General features: G+C 45.2%; 1 protein-coding gene across 7 annotated transcripts in view; it reads left to right on the top strand.

Annotated features, from left to right (window-relative positions):
• wdr26a (WD repeat domain 26a) overlaps nt 1-19,685 on the top strand; it is a 122,500-nt gene that overhangs the window by 41,601 nt on the left and 61,214 nt on the right. For all 7 annotated transcript variants that reach the window (XM_085998102.1, XM_085998098.1, XM_085998097.1 and 4 more), the window contains 3 exons: nt 162-298; nt 12,009-12,106; nt 12,775-12,931. In XM_085998102.1, the coding sequence (XP_085854228.1) occupies nt 162-298; nt 12,009-12,106; nt 12,775-12,931 (392 nt within the window). The remainder of the gene's footprint in view (nt 1-161; nt 299-12,008; nt 12,107-12,774; nt 12,932-19,685) is intronic.

Here is a 19,685-nt window from a genome sequence, read left to right as displayed (position 1 = left end):
GTAATCCTGACAATTGGGTATGAAAGACTAAAAAGACTCCTTGCATCCTGATTGAGATCTAACTTCTGAACATTTAAAACAAGATTCACTAATCTGAATTTACAGATTGTAAATTGTGAAATTCCTGGTCTTTATTTTGTCATGTTGAACGGTTTTTTCAGAAAATGAAGTTCTTGCTGCTGCAGCAGAAGTACTTGGAATATCTGGAAGATGGCAAGGTTTTGGAAGCCCTTCAGGTCTTGCGTTGCGAATTGACTCCTCTGAAATACAACACAGAACGAATACACATCTTGAGTGGGTAAGTGGGAGAAGCAAGTAGGGAATTTTCACGAGTGCTAATACTAAAAGTACACAACACATAAAAATAAGTTGTTGTGTAATTTTGGATGCTTTGAGATATGCTCACACCATGATAAGTGATGTGTGGAGCTCTACAATTGTCACTTTGTCTTTTCTGCTTGGTACAAGTGGCCATATTGCTGGTAACAAATTTGTGTCACTGGCCTGCTAAACAACATTGAGTTGTCAGTGGACGCCTCCGTCCACTTCTAAAACTGTAATTAAAAACCCTGTCCGTGCTTTGTATCTTCTCTTCAGACTCTCTTCTCACTCACTTTCATGACCTCTAATAGAAGGACAGATAGTCTGCCTAGAGTGTTGCTAATTTTCAGATTCTTCAAAGCAGAGTGGTGAAACTGAAACTTCAGGATTTTTTTTAAGCAGTGTAATTTTTGTCCATTTTTCACATTCATCTAAATGTGCTGGGGTTTGGTTGCCACAGGTGCCGTCATCCTCTTGTTTTCTTTGTGTGAGCCTAGATGGTGGGTGGTGACAGGTTATTTGGCCAAGAAGGGTATTGCAACCAAGCGTGATCCTGTTCACACCTTCCATGCACTTTGCATGTAGAGTTACTCGTTAGCAAGCAGCAACCCTGCTTGAATCTCCCCTACCCCATCCCAAGCTATGAGATGCTTAATATAATTGTACCATTTTTATTACCTGTATGGCTAAGAACAGTTCATGGTCAAATGGGATGTGTTTGAACAAAAACGCATCATCGGTTACAACTGCTAGAATAGCTGAATGGAGCTTATGGTCTTTTTCTTGCTTGAGATTTCTGTTCCTAACTGTACAGATCAGTAACTGAATTTGGGACTTTCTTTGTTTTTATGGTTCAGTTTCACACTATGCAGTGAATCAAAGCAATAGAGCCATTGGGGAGCTACGGTATGGCAACATTGAATGGAATCTCAATTACCAAAGCCAGTAGCTGGTTTTGATCTCGAGTCCAACAAATGAACTTGCTCTCTGGTAATTTAACAGCTGCTGTGATGGGCTTTGTATTTACCCCGCCGACTAACTGTCTAATTGTCTTTCTGAAATTCTACCTACTGCACGACGGATAATGTGTCTAGTGCACTAATTCAAGTTATAATGTGAACATTTTTCCGAGATTTTGTTGAATTAAAATAATCACTAGGACTTTTATTATCTACAAATGGATATAGCTGCAAAGTGACCAGTATTAGCTTCCAGCAATGACCTGTAACTTGGATGGGAGTTCAGTCTGGGGTACGGTAACATAGTGGTTGTTACTAGACTAGTAATCCAGAGGCCTGGATTAATGATCTGGAGATATGAGTTTCCACCACGGCAGCTGGGGAATTTAAATTCGGTTAATTAAATAAATCTGGAATAAAAAACTAGCATCCATAATGGTGGCCATGAAACGACCGGATTGTCGTAAAAACGCATCTGTTTCACTAATGTATTTTAGGGAAGGAGATCTGCTGTTTACTCGGTCTGGCCTATATGTGACTCGAGACCCACAGCAATGTGGTTGACTCTTAACTGCCCGCTGAAATAGCCCAGCAAGCCACTTAGTTGTACCAAACCGCTACAGAAAACAATAAGAATACAACGGGAGGGACCACCCGGCATCGACCTAGGCACCAGATTCAGACATGACAAAGGCACACCCAGCCTAGTTGACCCTGCAGAGTCCTCCTCACTAACATCTGGGGACTTGTGACAAAATTGGGAGAGCTGTCCCACAGACTGGTCAAGCAACATTCCAGAGATGAGGTGAGAGTGACTGCCCTTGACATCAAAGCAGTATAGAAACATAGAAGATAGGAGCAGGAGTAGGCCATTCGGCCCTTCGAGCCTGCTCCACCATTCAATGAGATCATGGCTGATCATCCAAATTCAGTACCCGGTCCCTGCCTTCTCCCCATATCCCTTGATCCCTTTAGCCTTAAGAAATATATCCAACTCTTTCTTGAATATACTTAATGAACTGGCCTCCACCGCCCTCTGTGGCAGAGAATTCCACAGGTTCACCACTCTCTGGGTGAAGAAATTCCTCCTCATTTCAGTCCTAAATGGCTTACCCCTTATCCTTAGACTATGAACCCTGGTTCTGGACTCCCCGGCCATCAGAAACATCCTTCCTGCATCTAGTCTGTCCAGGCCTGACAGAATTTTATAGGTTTCGATGAGATCCCCTCTCAATCTTCTAAACTCCAGTGAGTATAAGCCCAATCGACACAATCTCTCCTCATACGTCATTCCTGCCATCCCAGGTATCAGCCTGGTGAATCTTCGCTGCACTCCTTCCATGGCAAGAACGTCCTTCCTCAGGTAAGGCGACCAAAACTGCACACAATACTCAAGGTGTGGTCTCACCAAGGCCCTGTACAACTGCAGCAAGACATCCTTGTTCTTGTACTCGAACCCTCTTACTACGAAGGCCAACATACCATTTGCCTTCTTAACTGCCTGCTGCACCTGCATGCTTACCTTCAGCGACTGGTGTACAAGAACACCCAGGTCTCTTTGCACTTCCCCTTCTCCCAATCTATTACCATTCAAATAATCTGCCTTCCTGTTTTTGCCACCAAAGTGGATAACCTCACATTTATCCACATCATAGTGCATTTGCCATGTTTCTGCCCAATCACCCAACCTGTCCAAATCGTGCTGGAGTTTCACAACATCCTCCTCACAGCATACCCTCCCACCCAGCTTTGTGTCGTCTGCAAATTTGGAGATATTACATCCAATTCCCTCGTCCAGATCATTAATATATATTGTGAACAGCTGGGGTCCTAGGACCGATCCTTGCGGTACCCCACTAGTCACTGCCTGCCACTCGGAAAACGACCCGTTTATTCCAACTCTTTGCTTTCTGTCCGCCAACCATTTCTCTATCCAAGTCAATACCTTGCCCCCAATCCCATGTGCCTTAATTTTGCACGCTAATCTCTTATGCGGGACCTTATCGAAAGCCTTCTGAAAGTCCAAATACACCACATCCACTGGTTCTCCCTTATCTATTTTACCAGTTACATCCTCAAAAAATTCCAGTAGATTAGTCAAGCATGATTTACCTTTTGTAAATCCATGTTGACTTTGTCCGATCCAGTCACTGCTTTCCAAGTGCTCTGCTATTACATCTTTTATAATGGACTCTAGCATTTTCCCCACTACCGATGTCAAGCTTACCGGTCTATAATTCCCCGCCTTTTCTCTACCACCTTTTTTGAATAGTGGGGTAACATTAGCTACCCGCCAATCCATGGGTACCGTTCCAGAGTCTATCGAGTTCTGGAAGATGACCAGCAATGCATCTACTATTTCTAGGGCCACTTCCTTAAGTACCCTGGGATGTAGATTATCAGGCCCTGGGGATTTATCGGCCTTCAGTCCCATCAATTTCCCTAACACCATTTCCCTACAAATACTGATTTCTTTCAGTTCCACCCTTTCATCAGACCCTATGTTCCCCGGCATCTCTGGGAGGTTATTTGTGTCCTCCTTTGTGAAGACAGAACCAAAATATGTATTTAGTTGGTCTGCCATTTCTTTGTTCCCCATTATAAATTCCCCCGATTCTGACTGCAAGGGACCTACGCTTGACTTCACCAATCTTTTTCTCTTCACATATCTATAAAAGCTTTTACAGTCAGTTTTTATGTTCTCTGCAAGCTTACTCTCATATTCTATTTTCCCTTTCTTAATTAATCCCTTTGTCCTCCTTTGTTGAATCCTAAACTGCTCCCAATCCTCAGGATTATTGCTTTTTCTGACCAATTTATATGCCCTCTCCTTGGACCTTATGCTATCCCTAATTTCCCTTGTTAGCCACGGTTGGGTCACCTTTTTTGTTTTATTTTTATGCCAAACTGGGATGAACAAATTCTGTAGTTCACCCATTTGGTCTTTGAATGTTTGCCATTGCCTATCCAACATCAACCCTTTGAGTGCCATTCCCCAATCAATCCTACCCAACTCGCTCCTCAGACCATCATAGTTTCCTTTATTTAAATTGAGGACCCTAGTCTCCGAGTCAACTACTTCATTCTCCATCTTAATGAAGAATTCGATCATATTATGATCGCTCCGACCCAAGGGGCCTCGTACAACAAGATTGCTAATTAATCCTTTCTCGTTACATAATACCCAGTCTAAGATGGCCTGATCTCTGGTTGGTTCCTCAACATATTGGTCCAGGAAACCATCCCGTAAACACTCCAGGAATTCCTCCTCCACAGTATTGTTACTCATTTGGTTGGCCCAATCTATATGTAGATTAAAGTCACCCATGATGACAGCTGTGCCCTTATTGCACGCTTCTTTAATTTCTCTTTTAATGCCATCCCCAACCTCCGCCTTACTGTTTGGAGGTCTATAAACCACTCCCACTAACGTTTTTTTCCCCTTAGTATTTCTCAATTCTACCCATACAGATTCCACATCATCAGAGCTAATATCCTTCATTACAATTGTGTTAATCCCTTCTTTAACCAGTAATGCTACCTCACCTCCCTTTCCTTTTTGCCTATCTTTCCTGAATATCGAATACCCCTGGATGTTGAGTTCCCAGTCCTGGCCTTCCTTGAGCCACGTTTCCATAATCCCAACCAAATCGTATTTGTTTACTTCTATTTGCGCAGCCAATTCATCCACCTTATTACAAATGCTCCTCGCATTAAGACACAAAGCCTTCAGGCTTGTTTTTTTAACGCTCTTAGACCTATTAGAATTATTATTTACTGTGGCCATGTTTGATTTAAACCGTTGATTTCTCTGACTGCCACTTTTGTTTTCTCCTTCCTATCTTTTGCTTTTATCCTTGTTTCCCTTTCCTCTGTCTCCCTGCTCAGGTTCCCAACCCCCTGCCATTTTAGTTTAAACCCTCCCCCACAGCACTAGCAAACACTCCCCCTAGGACATTGGTTCCAGCCCTGCCCAGGTGCAAACCGTCCGGTTTGAAATGGTCCCACCTCCCCCAGAACCGGTTCCAATGTCCCAGGAACTTGAATCCTTCCCCCTGGCACCATTCCTCTAGCCACGTATTCATCTGAAGTATCCTTCTATTTCTACTCTGACTAGCACGTGGCACTGGTAGCAATCCTGAGATTACTACCTTTGAGGTCCTGTTTTTTAATTTATCTCCTAACTCCCTATACTCCGCTTTTAGGACCTCATCCCGCTTTTTACCTATATCGTTGGTGCCTATATGCACCACGACAACTGGCTGTTCACCCTCCCCTTCCAAGATGTTCTGGAGTCGCTCGGAGACATCCTTGACCCTTGCACCAGGGAGGCAACACACCATCCTGGAGTCTCATTTGCGGCCGCAGAAACGCCTGTCTATTCCCCTTACAATTGAATCCCCTATTACTATAGCTCTACCCCTCTTTTTCCTCCCATTCTGTGCAGCAGAGCCACCCCTGGTGCCAGGAAGTTGGCTGCTGCTGCCTTCCTCTGATAAGCCATCCCCCCCAACAGTACTCAAAGTGGTGTATCTGTTGGAGAGGGGGATGGCCACAGGGGACCCCTGCACTACCTGCCTGCGCCTAGCACCTCTACCTGCGGTGTGTCCAACTCCGTAAATGTGCTATTCACGATGTCCTGAGCATCGTGAACGCTCCAGTATGTGTCCAATCGCAGCTCCAGCGCCGCAATGCGGTCTGTCAGTAGCTGCAGCTGGATGCACTTCCTGCACATGTAGTTGTCAGGGACACAGGAAGTGTCCCTGATTTCCCACATATCGCGGGAGGAGCAGATCACGGGGCCCGGCTGTCCTGCCATGACTTACCCTTTAATTAATTGAATTTAAATTAAATCAATCAATCCCACTAATTACACTGCAGTTAACTGGTTTACCAACAGTCCCTGCTACACCAGAGAGACCTTAGAAACTATAAACCAGAGTTAAAGTTTAAAAAAAAAGAGAAATACTCACCAACCAAATACTCACCAACCAATCACTTACCTGCTTCCTGGTGACGTCACACTTTGATTACTTTTTACCTCTCTCCCCTGCTGTTGAACTGGTCGGGCTGCTCCTGACTCACTGCCGCCGCTGCTGTGTTCCCACACAGGCCCGCTCTGGTCGGGCTGCTCCTGACTCACTGCCGCCGATGCTGTGTTCCCACACAGGCCCGCTCTGGTCGGGCTGCTCCTCACTCACTGCCGCCGGTGCTGTGTTCCCACACAGGCCCGCTCTGGTCGGGCTGCTCCTCACTCACTGCCGCCGATGCTGTGTTCCCACACAGGCCCGCTCTGGTCGGGCTGCTCCTGACTCACTGCCGCCGATGCTGTGTTCCCACACAGGCCCGCTCTGGTCGGGCTGCTCCTGACTCACTGCCGCCGGTGTAACTGCCGCCGATGCTGTGTTCCCACACAGGTCCGCTCTGGTCGGGCTGCTCCTGACTCACTGCCGCCGATGCTGTGTTCCCACACAGGCCCGCTCTGGTCGGGCTGCTCCTGACTCACTGCCGCCGATGCTGTGTTCCCACACAAGCCCGCTCTGGTCGGGCTGCTCCTGACTCACTGCCGCCGGTGTAACTGCCGCCGATGCTGTGTTCCCACACAGGCCCACTCTGGTCGGGCTGCTCCTGACTCTCTGCAGCAAGAATTGGCCTGACACAGTCATACTCACAGAATCATACCTTTCAGCCAATGTCCCAGATCCCTCCATCACCATCCCTAGGTATGTCCTGCCCCACCAGAAGTGGCAGCACAGTGATTTACAGTCGGGAGGAAATGGCCATGGGAGTGCTCAACATTGACTCCGGACCCCATGAAGTCTCCGTGCATCATGTCAAACATGGACAAGGCAACCTCCTGCTGATTATCACCTACTGCCCTCCCTCAGCTGATGAATCAGTATTCCTCCATGTTGAACACGACTTGGAAGAAGCACTGAAAAAGAAAGCACTGAGGGTAGCAAGGACACAGAATGCACTCTGGGTGGAGGACTTCAATATTGATTACCAAGAGTGGCTCGGTAGCACCACTACTGACTGAGCTGGCAGATTCCTGAAGGATATACCTGCCAGTCTGCGGCAGGTGGTGAGGGGAAAAACCTACTTGACCTCATCCTCACCAACCTACCTGTCGCAGTTGCATCTGTCCTTGACAGAATTGGTAGGAGTGACTACCGCACAGTCCTTCTAGAGACAAAGTCCTGTCTTCACACTGAGGACACCCTCCATCGTGCTAAAGCGTAGCAGCAGAATTGTATTCCACCACAATCTGTAACCTTATGGCCCGGCATATCTCTCAATCTCCCATTATAATCAAGCCAGGGGGCCAACCCTGGTTCAATGCCAGGAGCAGCACCAGGCGTAGCTAAAAATGAGGTGCCAACCTGGTGAGGCTGCAACACAGAATTCATGCATGCTATAGACCGAGTTAAGCGATCCCACAACCAACATCAGATCCAAAGCTCTGCCGTCCTGCCACATCCAGTCGTGAATAGTGGTGAACAATTAAACAACTAACGAGAGGAGGAGGCTCTATGAACATCCCCATCCCCATCCTGAATGATGGCGGAGCCCAGCACGCAAGTGGATGATCCATCTCTGCCACCTCCTGAGGTACCCACCAACGCAGAAGCCAGTCTCCAGCCAATTCGATTCTCTCCACGTGATATTGAGAAACGGCTGAGCGCACTTAATGCAGCAAAGACTCTGGGCCCCGACAACGTCCCAGCTGTAGTGCTGAAGACTTGTGTTCCAGAACTAGCCGTGACTCAAGCCAAGCTGTTCCACGACAGCTACAATACTGGCATCTACCCGATGAAGTGGAAAATTGCCCAGGTATGTCCTGTCTAAAAGCAGGACAGATCCAATCTGGTCAATTACCACCCATCAGTCTACTCTCAATCATCAGCAAAATGATGGAAGGTGTCTTCGACAGTGCTATTAAGCAGCACTTACTCACCAATAACCTGCTCAACGATGCTCAGTTTGGGTTCTGCCAGGACCACTCAGCACCAGACCTTGGTCCAAACATGGACAAGAGAGCTGAATTCCAGAGGTGAGGTGAGAGTGACTGCCCTTGACATCAAGGCTACATTTGACCAAGTGTGGTATCCAGGAGCCCTAGTAAAATTAAAGTCAATGGGAATCAGGGGGAAAACTCTCCACTGGCTGGAATCATACTTGGCACAAAGGAAAGTGGTTGTGGTTGTTGGAGGCCAATCATCTCCGCCCCAGGATACCGCTGTAGGAGTTCCTCAGGAGTGTGGCCCAAACACATTCAGCTGCTTCATCAACGACCTTCCCTCAATCATAAGGTCAGAAGTAGGGATGTTTGCAGATGATTGCAGTGTTCAGTTCCATTCGCAACTCCTCATAATGAAGCAGCCCGTGCCCGCATGCAGCAAGAATTGGACAACATTCAGGCTTGGCCTGTTAAGTGGCAAGTAACATTTGTGCCACACAAGTGCCAGGCAATGACCATAGAGTCATAGAGTTATACAGCACGGATAGAGGCCCATCGTGTCCGCGCCGGCCATCACGCCCTGTCTAATCTAATCCCATATTCCAGCATTTGGTCCGTAGCCTTGTATGCTATGGCATTTCAAGTGCTCATCCAAATGCGTCTTGAATGTTGTGAGGGTTCCAGCCTCCACAACCCTTCCGGGCAGTGAGTTCCAGACTCCAACCACCCTCTGGGTGAAAAAGTTCTTTCTCAAATCCCCTCTAAACCTCCCGCCCTTTACCTTGAATCTGTGCCCCCTAGTTATTGACCCTTCTACTAAGGGAAAAAGCTCCTCAGTATCCATCCTATCTATGCCCCTCATAATTTTGTACACCTCAATCATGTCCCCCCTCAGCCTCCTCTGCTCCAAGGAAAACAAACCCAATCTGCCCAGTCTCTCTTCATAGCTGAAGCGTTCCAGCCCTGGTAGCATCCTGGCGAATCTCCTCTGCACCCTCTCCAAAGCTATCACATCCTTCCTGTAGTGTGGCGACCAGAACTGCACACAGTATTCCAGCTGTGGCCTAACCAGTGTTTTATACAGCTCCATCATAACCTCCTTGCTCTTATATTCAATGCCTCGGCTAATGAAGGCAAGTATCCCATATGCCTTTTTTACCACCTTATCCACCTGTTCCGCCGCCTTCAGGGATCTGTGTACTTGCACACCCAGATCCCTCTGACCCTCCGTCTTGCCTAGGGTCTTACCATTCATTGTGTATTCCCTTGCCTTGTTAGTCCCCCCCAAAGTGCATCACCTCGCACTTTTCCAGGTTAAATTCCATTTGCCACTGTTCCGCCCATCTGACCAACCCATCGATATCGTCCTGCAGACTGAGACTACCCTCCTTGCTATTTACCACCCTACCAATTTTTGTATCATCCGCGAACTTACTGATCATACCTTTTACATTCATATCCAAGTCTCCATCTCCAACAAGAGAGTCTAACCACCTCCCTTTGACATTCAACGGGATTGCCATCGCCGAATCCCCCACCATCAACATCCTGGGAGCCACCATTGACCAGAAACTTAACTGGACCAGCCACATAAATACAGTGGCAACAAGAGCAGGTCAGAGGCTGGGTATTCTGTGAAGAGTGACTCACCACCTGACTCCCCAAACCTTTCCACCACCTACAAAGCACAAGTCAGGAGTGTGATGGAATACTCTTGGATGAGTGCAGCTCCAACAATGCTCAAGAAGCTTGACACCAGAACAAAGCAGCCCACTTGATTGGCACCCCATCCACCACCTTAAACATTCACTCCCTCTACCACCGGCGCACCGTGGCTGCAGTGTGTACCATCTACAAGATGCACTGCAGGAACTCGTCCAGGCGTCTTCAACAGCACCTCCCAAACCCGCGACCTCTTCCACTTAAAAAGACGAGGGCAGCCAGTGCATGGGTGCACCACCACCTCCAAGTCTCACACCATCCTGACTTGGAAATAAACCGCCGTTCCTTCATTGTCACTAGGTCAATATCCTGGAACTCCCTACTGAACAGCACTGTGCGTGTACCTTCACTACACTGACTGCAGCGGCTCAGGAAGGTGGCTCACCACCACCTTCTTGAGGGCAATTTGGGAATCAGCAATAAATGCTGGCCCTGCTAGCGACGCCCACATCCCATGAATGAATTTTTTTTTAAGACACTGTGGTGAGCAGCATCTCCTGGCACTAAAACATCTCTAGAATTAGGGAATTCTCCAGCACAGAAGGAGAACACTGGCTCTCTGAAAGTGGTATCCATTTACTCCCATTCCTGTGTGCATCAGCAGACCTGCAGATCCACAAGTTTCTGGGCCTCAAGTCACGTGTAGACTGCTGGTAGAGCTAGAATTCAGGGAAGAGAACAAGAAAGCGACAAAATCCTGGTTCCTCATACTCTAGGTTTCTGGAGATGGGGGAACTGGAAATGTGCTGAAGAGTTAGCTATTTGCCAGTTAAAGTATGAATCTTGTGTTACTGACATAAGAAGGATTAAAGCCTTCCAAGTATCATTTCTAAAAGTTAAAAATTATGTATTCTCCCAGAATTTATCATGGATTCCATTTGTGTGCTGTTTGGAACACACATCTTGTTTGGTTCTTTTTATGGGGTCTGTGTTGACCACAGTATTGTCAAACCAGCTGGTCCCACCCATTAGTTGCGGCTTCTAAAAATGGCAGCTTAAACATACTATTTATATTATAAAGGACTTTTACAAAGTGAAAATTCCCATTTAAAATGTCCTATCCACCGTGGTCATATTTCATGAGTGTAGACAAGGGAACGATGAAGCACAAGTATGACTTGTCCTCTGGTACATGGATAGAGACTTGTGCTGCTGTAGAAATGAATGTAGGAGTATATTTTTGATTTTGGCTATCTTGTATGAGGAAAGCTGGTATCACTCTTGCCTATTTTAATACTTGCCTCCCGTCCATCCCCAAATGTTTCTATGCACGGATTAAAAGTTGGGTTTTTCTCCCTCTTTTTCCAAAGAATGGTCTTCTGGCATTACTCCTTGAAATGAGCTTGGAAAGCTCGCCTGTGCCGAGACGTCTGCCAATGCTTCTCTGCCTCTGCTGGGATTTACACAAGGGCAAAGCTACGTTCACTGATTCTGGCTTCCTCCTGCCATCTCAAGGGAATGTCTCACCTACTCTTGGGCCACTGCCTGTTCATTCTTGTTCCATAATCCAAATCTTGAAAATGTAACTCCTTTAGTGACTGTTTAAGTTGGAATGTGGGGCTCCCTGCTGGTCCAGTGGGTAAATGCACAACCTGATTTGGTTCAAATCCATTCCAGCCAGGGAGGTGCCAGGTTCAATCCCTGGTCAGTGGTTAGCTGACCTTGGTTGCTGGAGTACTGTGATTGCTTGCCAGAGACCTTGATTAGCAAATGTAAGTGTATGGATGTCTGATGGGGACAGGATCAGACCTGAATGTGCTACCCCCCCCCCCCCATGATCAAATAGGCGTCGGACACTTGAGTATCAGAGTGCTGCTGGTGTCCATGGAATCTTAGCCCAGCATGTCTCTGCCTGCAGAAGTGAAAATGAAAACATGGCGTTTAAGTAACAAGCAAAACCAGAAGCAGAACTCTAATTTTAATTTCAATGGAGCTCTTTTTTATTCTGCTATTGTTCTACTTCTTTTCATCTCCCATGTTCACAAACAAAAGTTGACCTTTTCAGTATGGCTGCTGAAAGCTTATCTCAATCTCTGTCTCCGCAGGTATCTAATGTGCAGCCATATGGATGACCTGAGAGCGAAGGCAGAGTGGGAAGGAAAAGGGACTATTTCACGATCAAAATTACTTGACAAACTTCAGAGTAAGTTGGTTCTGCTTCACAATAAAGCAGTAAAATGATGGAGGCAAATTAATAAACAAGGTTGTAAGTACCTTTGGGCCTTAACAGTGGTGGTAAACTAATGGCCATAATGGCATTAAGGGTTATCTGACTGCTTAGCTCACTCCAAAACAAATGCTGACATGTTGGTAGTGGATTGTGCCAAGGAATGCTAGGACATGGATGCAGCCACATGGTGACTGCCTAATCTCAGCCATACGAACAACTAAAGGTGAGAGAATTGCCCCAGGGCGTGTTTGCACAACTCTTCATTTAGTGGGAGAATTTAAAGCAGTAAAAATGATAGAGCACAATTGATCAATCATTCTTTAGAAATTTCCTTGGTGGTTATACTAGAAGACAGGTCTGACATGCCTAGCTCTTGGTAAGGGGCAGTTTCATGCCCACATGCTGAGTTTTCCTGTTACAGCAGCATTGAGTAGAGCATTGGTGGTTTCCCAGCAGGCAGAGGAAAGGTGAAGTAGGGAAGTCACTCCATGCAGCCTGGGCTCATGATCCACCTTTTATTCACGTAAAGCAGCATTGGCTTACATTTGACCATGTCCAGATGTTGTCTTTTTTTAAGTGAAATTCCTCCAGTCATTCAGAAAGTTAAATCCATCTTCATTTTGACTTTATTCTTTTCCCAGTGTACTTGCCCCCATCGGTGATGTTACCTCCACGACGCTTACAGACTCTTCTGCGCCAAGCAGTGGAACTGCAACGAGACCGGTGCCTGTATCACAATACTAAACTAGATGGCAACCTTGAGTCGATGTCTCTGCTTATAGACCATGTTTGCAGTAGGTAAGGAATTAACCATCAAATGCTGGCTTTTATATAGAATTATTATATTGCATCCCTCAAAACTCTTCATGTGCAGTGAATTTCTTTGAAATGCAGTTGACTGTTCTTGTGTAGGAAAGAACAGAAGTCATTTTGAGTGACCAGCTGATCTTGTTTTTTGCTTGGTGGTAGTAGTAGTTGAACGAAGAATATTGGTGTGACTTTAGTAGGAGTCTCTTGAATAGTGACATGAGTGCTTTACCACCTGTCTCAACCACCAGAACATGCCGACAGAATTGTGGTTAATTTCCTCATCTGAAGGACAGTAGCAGTTCCTCAGTACTGCTATGGCCTAACATCCCAGATTATGTGTTTGTCTTCAACTGGAGCTAGAACCAGCAGTCATCGGACTCGATTGAGAGTCCACTGAGCCAAGCTGACTGGCCAGGAGAGGTGGTGATTCTTCCTGTTGTCTGTTCCAAAGTTTTGCTCTGTACATTTGTGGCAAAACAAATTCCAACTTTAATTGTGTTGTGATAGGATAAGATGAAGTAACTCCTTAACCTGAGGCCTCCCATTCACTGTGGACATTAAGCTGTGAGAGCTACTAAATTGCAATGCAGTTATAATGAAGTCTGTGTTGATGATCACTCTAGAGTCTTGTCTGCTTCTTTCTTGGGAGGGGGGAGTAGACTAGCATTGATGTCAATGCAGCTCCTTGGTTCATTTGGGATCTGTTAATGGAGGGGTACAAAAAAGCTCCCGATTGTTTCGTGCCCAAGCCTGATCTGAAATCCAGCCTTCCCTTTTAGTGAGCTTATAAAGATTACCATGTCCTCTTTGGTGTGCAGTGAGACTGATGGCAGCACTTGCAACACTTGAAGAGGAGTACCTGATTCAAGAACAATTATAGAAAGGGAAACTGCTACTTAATTTCAGTTGTCGCTGTGCAGTGAGCAGACCGTTATCGCCCAATTGTAGGTGGTCTATGTACTTAAATTCCATTTGCAGTGTCAAAAGCTGTAGCTGCAACAGGCAGACATCACTGTGATCTGATTTTCATTTCTGTGTGTAACTTTTGGAAAAAAACCTTTTTGAATGCTGAGTACAGTTTGCAGCTATTAAATAATCTCGGCAGAATAATTTACATAAGAACATAAGAAAATAGGAGCAGGATAGACCATTCGACCCTTAGAGCCTGCTCCGTCATTCAATAAGATCACGGCTGATCTACCTCAACCTCAACTTCACCTTCCCGCATTATCCCCATATTCCTTGGCATCCAAAAATCTACCGATCTCTGTCTTGAATATACTCAACAAAAATTCCAAAGACACTCAACCCTTTGAAGAAATTTCTCCTCATCTCAGTCCTAAATGCCCGACTCCTTATTCTGAGACTATGACCCCTCGTTCTGGACTCTCCAGCCGGGGGAAACATCCTCCCAGCATCTACCCTGTCAAGCCCCTTAAGAATTTTATACATTTCATTGAGATCACCTCTCATTCTTCTAAATTCTAGGGAATATAGGCCTAGTCTCTCCTCACAGATTCTGCTTCTCTATTTTTCCCACCAAAGTGGGTAACTTCACATTTCTCTACATTGTATTCCACCTGCCATGTTCTTGCCCACTCATTTAACCTGTCTATATCCCTTTGCGTCCTCCCCACAACTTACTTTCCCACCTAGCTTTGTGTCATCAGCAAACTTGGATACATTACACACTGTTCCCTCATCTAAGTCATTGGGCCCCAGCTATTTACAATCTATATCAAACACCGATCCTTGCGGTACCCCACGAGTCACAGCCTGCCATCCTGAAAAAGACCCGTTTATCCCTACTCTTTGTTTTCAGTCTGATAACCAATTCTCAATCCATTACCCCCAATTCCATGTGCCCTAATTTTGTTCACCAACCTCTTGTGTGGGACCTTATCGAAGGCCTTCTGAAAATCCAAATACACCACATCTACCGGTTCCCCTTTGTCTACTCCACTAGTTACGTCCTCAAAGAACTCCAGTAGGTTTGTCAAACAGGATTTCCCTTTCATAAATCCATGTTGACTCTGCCCAATCTTAATATTGGGCCAGTAATTCCTGTCCCAACGCGTGAGTACGGTCGGGGTACTCACTCGTCTGGCCGGAGGAAATGCCGGTTTTCAGCATGCACAGCGCATGCGGGGAAAACCGGCATTTCCTGCCCTCTGAACGAAGGGGTTCAGAGGCAGAACGCGCGCGACTGCACAGGCAGCGCGTGCGCAGTAAAATTCCTTTTTTTTTTCAAAGTTGCGCGCGTGTAAAGGCCTCCGGTCTTTACACGTGGAAAAACAAGACGTAAGTATTTAGTTTTTCAGGTAAGTGGGCTTTTAGTACAATGTAGAATTTTTTTTTCCACAGGTTTGTTATTTTTAAAGAATTTACAGGATGGTAAGTTTAGTTTTAGACCCTATTTTTTAAAAAATTTCTTTTTTTCAAAAAATTGATTAATTGTTTAAAACATTTTTTAAAGCTTATTTATAGTTATTATAATCAGTGGGATGTTTTTTAAAATTTTATTTAAAGTTAAAGTAGTGTTTTGGCAGCCCATACTTTTCATGAGTTTGACAGCTCTTACTGTCAAACTCATGAATGAGTTTCCCCTCCCCTGATTGGCTGCACAGTGCTCACCTGATCCCAGCCGGCACATCGCACTAACTACGCCGCTGGATCAGGTTAGCACAGCGCGCCGACAGCTGAACTGGGCCTGTGACAGGAAATGCAAGCAGGCCCGGGCTTCAGATGTCGGCGCGCAGGGTGAGTGCAGATCGGGGGCTTGCACGCGCGGCAAGCCCCCGATCTAATTTCAGGGCCATAAGTTTCTAAGTGCCCAGTTATTGCATCCTTTATAATAGATTCTAGCATTTTCCCAACTACTGATGTGAGGCTAACAGGTCTGTAGTTCCCCGTTTTCTCTCTCCCTCCTTTCTTAAATAGGGGGTTACATTTGCTATCCTCCAATCTGCAGGAACCGTTCCAGAATCTATAGAATTTTGGAAGATGATAACCAATGCGTCCACTATCCCAATGGCCTCCTCTTTCAAATCCCTAGGATGTAGGTCATTTGGTCCTTGGGATTTATCAACTTTTAGTCCCATTAATTTTGCTAGTACTGTTTTTTTACTAATAATAATTTCTTCAAGTTCCTCATTCTCGCCACACCCTTGGTTTTCTTGTATTTCTGGGAGGTTTTTTGTGTCTTCCTCTGTGAAGACAGAAACAAAGTATTTATTTAATTTCGCTGCCATTTTCTCATTCCCCATTATAAATTCTCCCGTCTCTGACTGTAAAGGGCCTACATTTACCTTCGCCAGTCTTTTCCTTTTCACATTCCTATAGAAGCTTTTACAATCCGTGTTTATATTTTTCGCTAGTTTTTGCTCATTCCATTTTCCCTTTATCAATTTCTTGGTCCCCTTTGCTGATTTCTAAAAAGATCCCAATCCTCAGGCTGACTGCTTTTTCTGGCAACTTTATAAGCTTCCTCTTTTGACTTAATACTAGCTTTAATTTCTTTTGTTACCCATGGTTGGATCACTTTTCCTTTTGGGTTTTTATGCCCTAGAGGAATATGTTGCAAATTATTTCCTTGAATGTTAGCCATTGTATGTCCACCTTCATACCTTTCAGACTTCACTTGGCCAGTGCTGGGACTAGAATCCTGGCGAATCGAATAACTAGGGCTGTAGAGAGGGTTTTAAACTAATTAGTGGGGGGGAGGTTTTAAGAGAGCGAAAAATAAAAATGACAGCGGAGAAGGCAATAGAGCAAGGTAGCAGTGGGGAAATTAAAAACCAGAGCGTGTCAGGAAGGGACAGAATGTATAATGATAAAGGTAAAGTAGTAAAAGGGGTAAAAGCAGGAATAAATTGTCAAAAAACATATTTGAAAGTTCTTTATCTGAATGCTCGCAGCATTCGTAACAAAATAGACAAGTTGACGGTACAAATAACTACACATGGGTATGATCTGGTGGCCATTACAGAAACATGGCTGCAAGATGATCATGACTGGGAACTAAACATACAAGGGTATTTGACAATTTGGAAGGACAGGAAGGAAAGGGAGGTGGGGTTGCCATTTTAATCAAGCATGGAATCACTGCAATAGTCAGAAATGATATTGGGTCAAAGGATCAGGATAGTGAAACAGTTTGGGTGGAGATAAGGAATAATAAGGGGAAGAAGTCACTAGTGGGCATAGTCTATAGGCCTCCTAACAGTTGCAACTCTGTTGGTCGGAGTATAAATCAGGAAATAGTTGGGGCTTGTAATAAGGGAACAGCTATAATCATGGGGGATTTTAACTTTCATATTGACTGGACTAATCAAATTGGGCATGGCAGCCTTGAGGAAGAGTTCATAGAGTGTATTAGGGATGGGTTCCTTGAGCAGTATGTAACTGAACCAACCAGGGGGCAGGCAACCTTAGATCTGGTCCTGTGTAATGAGACAGGATTAATAAAAAATGTCCTAGTAAAGGATCCCCTTGGAATGAGTGACCATAATATGGTTGAATTCCAAATTCAGTTTGAGGGTGAGAGAGTTGGATCTCAAACCAGCGTACTAAGCTTAAATAAAGGAGACTATGAAGGTATGAGAGTAGAATTGACTAAAGTGGACTGGGAAAAAAGATTAACGTGTAAGACGGTACAAGAGCAGTGGTCTACATTCAAGGAGATATTTCACACCTTTCAAGATAAATATATTCCACTGAGGAAAAAGGGGAGTAAAAGAAGACAGCCATCCATGGCTTAGTAAAGTAATAAAGGATAGTATCCGACTGAAAACAAGGGCATATAAAGTAGCCAAATCTATCACAGAAACCCCACAGTGCAGATAGAGGCCATTTCGGCCCATCGAGCCTGCACCGACACATATCCCACCCGATCCCCGTAACCCCTACACCAACACATATCCCACCCTATCCCCGTAACCCCACGTATTTAATCCCCCTAACACTAAGGGTCAATTTTTTATCATAGCCAATCAACCTAACCCGCACATCTTTGGACTGTGGGAGGAAACCGGAGCACCCAGAGAAAACCCACGCAAACACGGGGAGAATGTGCAAACTCCACACAGACAGTCACCCGAGGCCGGATTCAAACCCAGGTACCTGGCGCTGTGAGACAACAGTGCTAACCACTATGCCACCGTGGGAGGATAGAAGATTGGGAAGCATTTAAAAGCCAGCAAACAATAACTAAAAGATTAATTAAGAAAGGGAAGATAGATTATGAAAGTAAACTAGCAAAAAATATAAAAACAGATAGCAAGAGTTTCTACAGCTATATAAAAAGAAAAAGGGTGGCTAAAGTGAACGTTGGTGCCTTAGAGGATGAGACCGGGAACTAGTGGTGGGGTACATGGAGATGGCTAAAACGCTGAACAAGTATTTTGTATCAGTCTTTACGGTAGAGGACACTAAGAATATCCCAACACTGGACAAACAGGGGGCAATGGGGGGGGGAGGAGCTAAACACGATTAAAATCACTAAGGAGATGGTTCTCGGTAAAATAATGGGACTTAAGGCGGACAAATCCCCCGGACCTGATGGCCTACATCCTAGGGTCTTGAGAGAAGTGGCGGTAGGGATTGTGGATGCATTGGTGATTATTTTCCAAAACTCCCTGGACTCGGGAAAGGTCCCGGCAGATTGGAAAACTGCTAATGTAACACCCTTATTTAAGAAGGGAAGTAGACAAAAAGCTGGAAACTATCGACCAGTTAGCCTAACATCTGTGGTTGGCACAATGTTGGCGTCCATTATTAAGGAAACAGTAACAGAGCATTTGGGTAAACATAATTTAATAGGACAGAGTCAGCATGGTTTTATGAAGGGGAAGTCATGTTTGACAAATTTGCTCGAATTCTTTGAGGATGTAACATACAGGGTGGATAAAGGGGAACCAGTGGATGTAGTGTATTTGGACTTCCAAAAGGCATTTGACAAGGTTCCACACAAAAGATTACTGATCAAGATAAGAAATCACGGGATTGGGGGTAATATACTGGCATGGGTGGAAGATTGGCTATCTAACAGAAAACAAAGAATTGGGATAAATGGTTCGTTCTCGGGCTGGCAATCAGTAACTAGTGGTGTTCCGCAGGGGTCAGTGCTGGGACCCCAACTCTTTACAATCTATATTAACGATTTGGAGGAAGGGACCGAGTGCAACATATCCAAGTTTGCCGATGATACAAAGATGGGAGGGAAAGCAGTGAGTGAGGAGGACATAAAAAACCTGCAAAAGGACATAGACAGGCTAAGTGAGTGGGCAGAGATTTGGAAGATGAAATATAATATTGGAAAGTGTGAGGTTGTGCATTTTGGCAGAAAAAATCAAAGAGCAAGTTATTATCTAAATGGCGAGAAACTGCAAAGTGCTACAGTACAAAGGGATCTGGGGGTCCTGGTGCATGAAACACAAAAAGTTAGTATGCAGGTGCAGCAGGTGATCAGGAAGGCCAATGGAATCTTGGCTTTTATTGCAAGGGGGATGGAGTATAAAAACAGGGAAGTCTTGCTGCAGTTATACAGGGTATTGGTGAGGCCACACCTGGAATACTGCGTGCAGTTTTGGTTTCCATATTTAAGAAAAGATATACTTGCTCTCGAGGTGGTTCAGAGAAGGTTCACTCGGTTGATACCGGAGATGAGGGGGTTGGCGTATGAGGAAAGGTTGAGTAGGTTGGGCCTCTACTCATTGGAGTTCAGAAGAATGAGAGGCGATCT

This window comes from Somniosus microcephalus, chromosome 9 (genome assembly GCF_052327205.1).
Source record: "Somniosus microcephalus isolate GS21.2 chromosome 9, FLI_Smic_1.0, whole genome shotgun sequence".
NCBI classification, from domain to species: domain Eukaryota; kingdom Metazoa; phylum Chordata; class Chondrichthyes; order Squaliformes; family Somniosidae; genus Somniosus; species Somniosus microcephalus.
Note: the sequence above shows the minus strand (reverse complement) of the source record. Positions and strands in the feature narration are given on the sequence as shown.